The 11,085-nt window shown below is 39.1% G+C and overlaps 1 protein-coding gene across 1 annotated transcript; it reads left to right on the top strand.

Moving 5' to 3' along the window:
• The first annotated feature begins 9,589 nt into the window (after nucleotides 1-9,589).
• LOC126883659 (uncharacterized) lies at nucleotides 9,590-10,528 on the top strand. The gene has a single exon (XM_050649315.1). The coding sequence runs from the start codon at nucleotides 9,590-9,592 to the stop codon at nucleotides 10,526-10,528; it is 939 nt and encodes a 312-aa protein (XP_050505272.1).
• The last annotated feature ends 557 nt before the right edge of the window (nucleotides 10,529-11,085 follow it).

The following is an 11,085-nucleotide window of genomic DNA, read 5'->3' as shown; positions in this document are numbered from 1 at the left end:
ATATTGGGAAGTAATCAAAGGAGTGATGGAACAAAATGCACGGCAGTGTACAGAGAGCAAAAGCAAAACGAATAGGGAACGAAAGAAGACGATAAAGCGTACAGCTGATGAAAGTGGGATACGTGGTGGAATAGAATTGAAGAATCGTGTTAAGTTACTTGAGGCAGAGGAGGACAATATCCCCATTATTTCGCACCAAAGTGAAGAGCATAGAGAGAACCAGAAGAAACATGTCGAGTTTGTACGGGAATATTTCAAAGAAACAAAGGAAAATGGAAGGAGCAAGGAAGACGAATTTGTGTGTTTGCAGAGGACTCAGATTCAGGGAGATCATATGGATGAAGGAGAGTATTTTAAAGTAATAGATGGCGAGATTCAGCGGGCACCAAAGGATCGGCGAATAAGAGCAATTTGCGGCGGAGTCTGTCAGAAAAATTGGGAGCCAGCTGAAGTGGTACTAAAAAGTAGGGCCCACCTGCCAGCCTGGAGCGAAACTATACTAAAAGCCAAAATTAGAGGACCGAACCAACCAGAGGAAATAATTGTCGAGCAGTTTGGACACCTACCATCAGGTGTTAGAGTGAACCGAGTGATGGCAACGCGAATGGGAGATAACGTATGGGTGAAGTTCATAAATTGTAACCAGGAATCCGTGGAGCTAAGTTCGGGAAGAGTCGTAGGAAAGACGGCAATAATCACTCGAGATAATACCAAGTTGGTGAGACAGGTGAGAGTTGAATCTCAAGGGTCCGACTTCACAGAGGAAATTCACGAGAAGTTGGCCCACTTGTCAGTTGGGCAGGAAAAAAATATAGGGGAGATATTGCTTGAATACCGCGATGTGATGGATGCAGAGACGGAGGGGGAATTCTCATGTACTAATCAGGTGCAACATAAGATCATCACGGGGGATGCTGCCCCGATAGCTAAACCGGCTTATAGAGTGCCTTTCCGCTTGCAGGACGAGATGAGACGGCAAATACAGGATCTTCTGGACAAGGGTATAATTGCACCGTCGACTTCACCATGGGCAGCACCAGTGGTGTTGGTAAAGAAAAAGGCTCTGGAGGGGGAGGAGGCAAAGTACAGGTTTTGTACTGATTTTAGGGGGTTGAACGCGGTGACAAGGGCGGACACCTATCCCCTTCCCAACATAAATGAAACATTGGATCGGTTGGGAAAATGCCAGTGGTACACGACCATTGATCTAGCCAGCGGGTACCATCAGATTGAGATCAGACCAGAGGACCGAGAGAAGACTGGGTTCAATACGATTGATGGACACTATGAATATAACCGGATGGCGTTTGGACTGTCAGGAGCACCAGCGACGTTCCAGAGATTCATTGACGCGGTACTAATGGGAATAAAGGGGACGGAGTGCTATGTTTACTTGGACGACGTAGTGATCTTTGCAGCGGATGAGACGGAACACAATAGGCGGTTGCGAAATGTTTTACAGCGGCTACGTGAAGTAGGTGTTAAAGCGAACCTTAAGAAATGTCAGTTCATGATGAGTGAACTGATATATTTGGGTCATTTAGTCACCAGCGCAGGTGTAAAACCTGACCCACAGAAGGTTGTAGCAATACGCACATATCCGCGGCCGAAGACGGTGCGAGAAGTACGCGCCTTTATGGGGTTGACGGGATATTATCGGCGGTTCATAAAAGGGTATGCGGAAATAGCTAAGCCGCTAACGGAACTAATAAGAGTGGAAACTAGGTTTGAGTGGACCCCAACTAGAGTGGAAGCGTTCGACCGACTAAGAGAGAGTTTGTCGAAACACCCCGTATTGCGCTATCCAGATTTTGAACTGCCATTCATCCTAGCGACTGATGCGTCGGGACTAGCTTTAGGTGCGGTTTTGTCACAGCGACTTGGAGGAGAAGAGCATCCGATAGCCTACGCTTCAAGGCAACTCAACACGGCGGAAAGAAACTACTCGGTAACGGAGAAGGAACTTTTAGCGATGGTTTGGGGAATCGGTCAGTTTAGGTGCTACTTATACGGGCGGAGGTTTAGCGTAATCACCGATCATGCGCCGTTACGTTGGACGTTGCAGGTGAAAGATCCGTCGTCTAGACTAGCGAGATGGCAAATGAAACTGGCCGAGTACGAGTATGAGGTAGTGTATAAGCCGGGAAAGAGACACGTAAACGCGGACGCTTTAAGTAGAGCCGTAGCAAATGTTAGGCGCGATGAAGATTACTCAATAGATCGGGAGTGGATCAAAAGAACTCAAGAGTCCGATAACGAGTGCCAGCGCTATGTCAACAGTGGTAGCGAGGAATATCGAAAGGATTTGGACGGCGTACTATACAAAGTGACGGGCGGTAGGTGGCGAGTCGTAGTACCCGTAAAAATGAGAAATCGGGTGTTGAAGCGGACACATGATGAACCGAGTGCGGGACATTGTGGGGTACAGCGGTCACTTCAGCGGGCGGAGTCGCAGTTTTACTGGGAAACCATGCAAAAGGACGTAAGAAAGCATGTTGAGGACTGTAGAGAATGTGGACGGACGAAAAGTGTAAATAGGGTGCCCATTTGTGAACCATACCATACGTCTAGACCTCTCGAAATGGTAGGAATGGATATAGTGGGTCCTTTGCCACAAACGCAGAGAGGTAATAAATATCTCTTGACGTACGTAGACCACTTTACGCGATATGCTGAGGCGATACCCATAAAAGACCTATCGGCCGAAACTGTGGCGCGTGTTTTTGTGAACGAGGTCGTCCTTCGGCATGGAGCGCCGGAGCGGTTACTGACGGATCAAGGGACAAATTTTGTTTCGGAGCTAATGAAAGAAGTTTGTAGACTATTGGGAATCAAGAAGATTCAAACCACGGCGTATCGGCCCCAAGTAAATGGACGGGTGGAGCGATTGCACCGAACACTTATTGGAATGGTGAAGCATTATGTGAACAGTAAGGCACGGGACTGGGACGAACATATAGGACTGGCGCTAATGGCTTACCGGAGTGCGAAACATAATGCTACGGGCTTCACCCCAAATTGGTTAATCTTTGGGAGGGAAGTACATATTCCTTTTGACTGTGACGTGGGACCGAGAATAGATGACCGAGGAGAGTTAAGCTACCCAGCGGAACTGCGAAGGCGACTGGACGAGGCTTATATATTAGCAGCAGAACAAGCGCGGAAACTAGAACAAACTAATGCCGAGAGAATGGATCGGGGAAGGCACGAGAGAAATTTAAAGGAGGGTGATTATGTATATATTCAAAATCCGATCGTGCCCAGCGGAGTCAGTAAGAAGTTTTTCAAACCATGGAGTGGGCCATACAAAATCATAGAAAAACGCGGGGCTGTGAACTACGTGGTAGATAAGGGCGACGGTAAGACCCAAACTTACCACATAGATCGGCTAAAATATTATAAAGCCTGGGAAGATCCAGACGTATCGGAAGAACAAATCGGCAACCAAGCAAAACCTACGTTATCCCTTCCGCGAATAATAGAAGATGGAGTAGAGGAGAGACCCAGGATGACCGACGACGAGGGAAGCGACGAGGAAGGAGAGATTGTATGGGGTTATGCAAGAGAGCCAGAGGTTGACGACGATGACTTAGGGGGTACGGCAGATATTGGAGACGTTCCGGACGAATCGAGAATGATAACCCCAAGAACGAGAAGGCCTCCACAGCGATACACTCCAACCTCCGATGGAGTTAACGAAAGTGAGTTCTGGACAGATGACTCCGGTCTCAGTGAAGAACTGCAGGACTTACAGCAGCTTACGGACACCAACAGTGAAGAAGAGCAGATGGTAACGGCAGAAGTAGGGGAAAGTTCGGGTGACGAGGAAATCCTAGACGTAATTAACGAAGCAACCGTGGAGGAACCTAGGTTATCAAGAGGAGGCCGGCCTCAGCGAGAGAGGCGAAAACCCCTTAGATATCGTGTAGAGGATTGAAAAGGATTACCCTTGGGGCAATCTTTTTATGTGGAGGGGAGTGATGTAACGTCCCTGGTTTTATGGCCGTCAGCCGGGTGACTGTTGTTCGACTGTTGTTCGTCGCGGTAACAAATTCTTTCCGTGTAATTCGATATGTTTATCGTCGGCGGCTGATAATGGAATTGTTTATGACACGCGATAGGAGCAGGTGCATTTTGGAGGATAGTAAAAGGGATTTATGGTTTTTTTGTTTGTTGGGTGTTGAAACTTCTAAGAGACGAGAGAAAAACAGATTTGAGGATTTTACAGCAGTGTTATTTTGTTCTTTTGGGGAGTGCGCTGCGAAGAACGGTCAAAATAAAAGACGATTGGAATGTTTTTTTTTTCGGCGTGTGTGTAAGCGAACGAAGGGTAATTTTTTTTTGTTACGGATTAATTCCTTGTGGAAAGGGGTGCGATCGGAACTACTAGTGATCTGCGGGAAAAAATACGAATTCGCGTAATACCGTACTAACTATGTCCGAAGTTGTCGTCTAGAGTGTAGACTTGGAACACTAAATGGCGGATTAGCTGGGACCCGGGAGCAGTAAGACAGTGGCGGATACTAGAGGTGGTGTCTCATCGCCATCGCAGAGGACGTCAACCAGTTCGTGTGTTTGCTGAGACTTCGGAAGTCGTAGATTTAAGGTAATTGACTTTTCTTATTTCTTAGTAGGACCTTAGAACATTATAGACGGTTCGATACAATGCTCTTCCATTTGACACCTGTGGAATGGTTCTAACGTCATTTTTTTCTGACTTATGTTGGTGCAAAATAAATGCTCACTGAGATAAACAATTCGAATAAAATTTAAACAATTGAATGAATCGCTTTGAAATTTTTATCACATAAGCACCACTAATTTTTACAGCAATTATTGCGAAAATAATTTTTTTTGCAATTCCGACCTTTTCTCGCAATTATATTAACCATAAATGAGTATATCAAACTTTGTAATATGTCATTTTAAAGCTTTTTCCATAATCTCAAAGATATTTGTACTAAAGAAATCATAAGTTTCACTGTTTTCCATTGATTTGAAAAAAAGGGAAAAATGCCATTTTTTGACAGTTAATTGTTTATAAATAAAAATGGTCGCCAGATCCTACGCAGGAAATAGTTACAATTTGTTCCTATAGGTATTACTTGTTGAAAAAACGCTTCAGTACCCTGGCTGCTCGAGTGTCACGAACAGGGTATATTTTCCCCAGTCAATAACATATTTACTTGTGCGTTTCACAAAACTGTCGAATAAACATTTTCCAGTGGTATTGGTCTCCAATGGGGAACAAAATAAAATATCTTCTTGAATGCCATTATTTGTATCATATCTTACAAACGTAATAAATTGGGCACAGTTAGATATATCCGTGGATTCGTCCATTTGAAGAGAGAAGTACGTGCATTTATTAAGATTTTCCACAACTTGCGCTTGAATATCTTCTGCCATATCACTAATTCTTCTTTGGATAATATTATTTGACAGAGGTATTGTTTTTAACTTTGCAGACTCTTTTTCACCAATCATTATATGCACCATTTCAACAGCTGCTGGCAAAATCAGATTTTCAGCAATTGTGTGCGGATTACTAGTTTTGGCAACGCGATAAGCAACTTTATAACTTGCTAATAATGCTTTTTCGTTAGTAGTGGTTGCCAATTGAAAAGTATCTTGCTGTTTGTGAAGGACGTTCAGCTTTCTTTCAAAGAATTCTACGGGTTTGTCTTTTTTATCTGGATGTTTGCTATTTAAATGTCGAAGTAACTTTGATGGCTTCATGCTTTCGTTTGACAATACTTCTCCACAAATAACACATTGTGGTTTATTGGAAATAATGGTAAAACCATATTTAAGATATTCATCACTGTAAAGTCTGTTTTTCTTTTTATTACTGCCACTTTCAGACGTAGATGGTTCTGCACTTCTTTTTAAAAACTTATCCATAATTTGTAATTTATCGTAGACGTAAATACGTAAACGGGAATACGTAAGTCGCAAAATATTTACTCATTACTTAATACCGCTGCATTCGCCACAACGTGCTGTTTCGAACTGAGGTCTCATAGTCTCATTGCACATCGCCGCTTATATAAAGCCAAAACGAGGCTACGAGAACGTTCCAGAGTGCCATCTAGTAGCGAAGTAAGGAGTAAAGCCTTCGCGAATATCATGGAAAAAGTATTGTGATGTAGACACAAAGATGTCGCGGTGTACAATGTGCAGTCGACATTTTATTATTTATTTTTATTGTAAATGCTAGTCTGGCAGAAGTACTACTAGTGTACTAGTGGGACAGATCGCAATTATTAAAATGATTGTTGAATTTTTTAAATGTATTTAGTTTGAATTTAAACAGTAAAGTAAAATAAAATTTGAGAAACCATCAGTTGTAAATTAGGCACGCTATTTTTGTCGCTATTTTGGTTTGGGTGATGAGTAGGGGGTCGTGAACAATTTTTTTAACAAAAAGGGGTCGCGCTTTAGATAAGTATGGGAAACACTGCACTACACTATGTCATTTCGAGCAACTGTGTTTATCCTGTATTTGCAACAAAGTTTAGAGCACTTATATGTTAATAAAAATCTGATATATCCCATAATTGGTTGACAGACAATATAACCATATTTTAATGATAATATATTACCAATTTGTATAATCCAACTAATAAAATAAGTGAATTAAAGGAACTTGTTCAAAATAACACCATTTCGACATAGTGTAGTTTATCTCCGAGGTCCAGAAAGGTACTTTACTCTTTAACAAAATTAATATTTTTGACATACCTCTAATAAAATTAATAAAATTTGATATCTACTGATTGGGTTATAGATTTTAGACTATGCAGAGCATTTTATGAAGAATAAATTTTTTTCGTAAAATTGATAATAAAAAAGTTTCCCATATGGGTCCTAGCTACGCAGACATACTGTATAAGAGCTTATGTATAAGAATTTTCAAATTGTAATGCCATATTCGGATTCACCATAATCAAAAACAAAATAGAAACATATTTGACCAAAGTAAAATGATGAATTCAACGATATTTTTAAAATTATTTATACAAAACAATTATTGTTATTGGTAGGAGAGCAAAGTATGCTAAATTTGCAGTCACTCGAGCATTATGGGGACCTCTTGGGTTGTGACTATTAGGTCATAAAACCAAAAAAAGTTAAGTAAAATTTTCCATTTTAGTGGAGACTTTCCATTTTTAATTTAATTTTCCATTTCCAACAATCGTTTTTTCCGATTATAGCGCCATCTATCCATAATTCGAAAAAATGTCTCTTATAAAAGTTGCTTATTTTACGTAAAGAATCCAAGTCTGCAATAAAAATTTGGGGGTCCCATTTAAGATTTTAAAGTAACTCCCCACCCACCTCCGTGGGGGGTCGTGTTTGGTTCACTTCGCGTCATATAAAACTGGTACACTTTTTTTCCCAATGTAAACCTGTATTCAGACTGACAATTTATTGTTCGTGAATCACTTCGTTGTTGCCATTACAGATAACGGAATTGCACTAAATCTAAATACAAAAAAAAATAACGTTTAAAATTTACATTTCGAATTGTAATACATATATTTAATTTACACACTTGTTCACTGTAAAAGTTATTCATTTTGTATTAATTTCAAATTTAATTTTTAATTTTTCTAGTGTGTTTTATTTATTCTTCACAACTTAATGCAGTTTTGTCCTACAATTTACGAGAAACCAATCACACCTCTCGCATAATAATTTAAAGTCATGTCAAGATTTATTATCTATCATTATTTTTGAATTGAAATATTTTCATAAATTATAAAAAACACGAATCAATGTATGGATACTTAATTGAGATGATGGAAAATTACAATTGTTTTAGTTTTTAGTATATTAAAAAATGTGGTCTGTCGCACAGCCCCGTTTTTACCTAGTTTGATATAATATTTTCGTTGAACTGGCAACGTTGCCCTAGAAATTGGAATGACACTTGTGACAAGATCAACTTACACAACTTGAAAAACACGATTTTCTGTTTTAAGAGTTGTACCAGTTTTTTTTTGACGCGAAGTGTACCATTCAATAGATTTTTGGAAAATATTAAACACGTATTTTTTAGATGTTAGATCTGACATTCATTTCGCGAAATATTCGCTTTTTTTGTGAAACTTTTTGACTAACCCATTTCCTTATGACCCCCTCAAATCGTCAGTTTTTTTAAATATACACTCTTTTGCATGTACTTAACTCACCTTATCTTAATCTGACAATTTCGAGTATTTTTAAGGATAGATTTTTTTCTGGCCCCCTTAACGAACTTCGCTGTGTTAAGAGCCAATATATGGTAGAGGTACATCTACAGGTTTCTTCCCATCTGACGCGCTCGAGTAACTGCAAAAATACCCGCTTGGTCTCCCCTAGCATATTGTTTAAACAATTAATAAATAAAGGCAAAGTTTTCAACCAAATATAAATATTAATAATATATAATATTGAAAAATAATAAAAATATTACTAAAACATTTTTAACTGAAAACTTATTGGTTATTAATAAACAATTAGCGGCAAAATCTGTGAGTAGAACTTTTTACTTTAACATGTATATAAAAACATTTAAAAAGTTTTAGAAAAACTTTTGTTTTTAAGCATGTTTGAATTTTTCCGAAACAATGCATATTTTCGTTCTATATTGACTCCCCTATACCGTAGAATGTTGAATATACCGTTGACAGAACGTCGCACAAAAAATTGAATAGTAGAAAAACATAACAACTTGACTTTACTTGATCACAATTATCAACCTAAATATATGAACTTATTTCGGAAATGTAACTAGAAGAAGAAGGTTATAACAAGGTATCAGATAAAAAATAAAAATATCGAACAAGTGGATAAAATGAAATACTTAGAAGTCTGGATTACGAAGGATTAAATCCGAAATCAGAAATTCGATCAAGAATTGAGCAATCAAGAGCAGTCTTTTTGAAGATGAGGAAATTTCTGAGTAACCAAAGACTCAGTGTGAAAATGCGAGTTGTTGCAGCTAATTGTGAAAAAAAAACGAAAAAAAAGGGGTCCAGCAGTGGAAGCACGCAAAATAGAATTCTATTTTAGTGACGTCACGTTGCCTAGCAAACGTCGATTCTCCCATTATGAAATTCTATTTTGTGACGTCAGTAAAATAGAATTCTATTTTGCGTGCTCTGGGCTTTGGTAGACGACAAATATCGTGGCTGAAAAACAATCGCAACTTGACCGAATTAAACATACAGACGCTTTGAAGAAAAGCAGAAGATAGAGACGAATTTGCAATGGTTACAGCCAACCTTCATTTGTAAAAGAAGAAGAGAAAGTCGGTTATGTAGAGTCAGCTCAGTATGCAACCACTTATACGTTTCCTTCAGAAACGTAGTCGGTACTTGAGACAGAACCTCTTTGGGGAGAACGACAGGATGTCAAGATGGTGGTAGAAGTTAGGTTAATAATATGGATTGTCGCTTGGAAATAGAATTGTAATAAAGTGCTAAATAAAGATTGTCTCAATAATTCTACATGGTGGCAGCGAACTTGCAAATACTCCGAGGAATATTTGGCAAGTAGAACCTTCTTCGAACAGCAGAAATAGAGTTAAATAATTCCAGGGATGGCAGAGAATGAAGCAGGAAGCCATGTGCTTGCCAACATGGCAACAGTATCAGCTCCTTCTGAGTTTAATTTCTCCCTTCCAGGATCATGGAATCAGTGGAAAAAGAGGTTAGAAAGATATATGTCGGTTAGTGGTTTTATAAACAAACCAGAAGCTGAAAAAATTGATATGCTAGTGTATCTAATGGGGGCAGAAGCAGAGGAAATTATGACTCAATTTAATCTAACACCCGCACAGCAAGTATATAGTATTATTATCGAGAAGTTTGACGCTCATTTTATACCCCAAAAGAACGTAATATTTGAACGATTCAAGTTCAACACACGTAGTCAACAGCCAGGGGAGTCGGTGGATGCATATATCACTGCACTTCATAGCCTGGCAGAGCATTGTAGTTATGGGGCTCTAAAAGATGAGTTAATAAGAGACCGCATAGTAGTAGGAGTTTTAGATGTAAAAGTAAGTGAGAGGTTACAACTCCAAAAGAACCTAACATTAGGGGAAGCTGTATTAACAGTACGTCAAGCCGAGCTGCAGAATTCTCAAAACAGGATTCTTAGGCAAGAACGAGTACAAGAAGTAGCTACGGTCAATGCACACAGAGGTAACTACTGGTCACAATCACAAGCAGAACCAAATAAATATGGACAACAGAACACATGGGGGAAATCCAACAAAAACTACAAATGTACATACTGTAGTGTACCAAGCTGCAACAGCCGAGAAAGATGTCCAGCAAAAGATAGTCGTTGTCGATTATGTGGAAAGAAAGGACATTGGCAAGCTAGATGTAGATCCGGCAGGAATGTAAGAGTAGTTGAAGGTCAAAACTGTGCTGAAAGTGAGGTAGGAATAGAAAATGAAATGGAAAACTTACAGGTAAATAACTTTGATTTTCATCTAGGACACATTTACACTAATGATAAAGATCAGTAGTTTGCAAAAGTTTTAGTTGACAATAAATATGTTATGCCTTTTCTTGTTGATACAGGTGCTGATGTAAGTTGTGTCTCTAGAAATATGTTGTCTGATTTCTACAAAAATAAAATGTATGTTTGCCAGGAGTCCATAGGGGGCCCTGATAATAAAAAACTAGAAATTGAGGGTAAAATTGATGTTAATTTGACTTATAATGACAATATGTGTTCAGAATCTTTATATGTTGTAAAAAATCTAAAGGTGCCTATCCTTGGTCGGCCTGGAATTATAAAATTAAAAATGCTTAATATTAATAAAAATAGTTCACGTTATATTAATAACTTAGTATCTAAAAATATAAATGCATTTGGGGCAGAATCAGAGACCTACAGTGCTAGCAAGTACTCATTAGAAACGATAGCTGAGTCATTTCAAGGAATATTTGATGATATTGGGGAATTTAAAACAGAAATGAAACTTGAGCTAAAATCTAATGTTCAGCCATTTGCTCAGTCAGTACCACGAGTAGTTCCATTACCACTCATGCCCAAGTTAAAAGTTGAGTTAGACCGTCT

The sequence above is a fragment of the Diabrotica virgifera genome, chromosome 4 (assembly GCF_917563875.1).
Source record: "Diabrotica virgifera virgifera chromosome 4, PGI_DIABVI_V3a".
In the NCBI taxonomy this organism is placed as follows: domain Eukaryota; kingdom Metazoa; phylum Arthropoda; class Insecta; order Coleoptera; family Chrysomelidae; genus Diabrotica; species Diabrotica virgifera.
The sequence above is the reverse complement of the archived record's forward strand: the minus strand, read 5'-3'. Positions and strand labels throughout refer to the sequence as shown.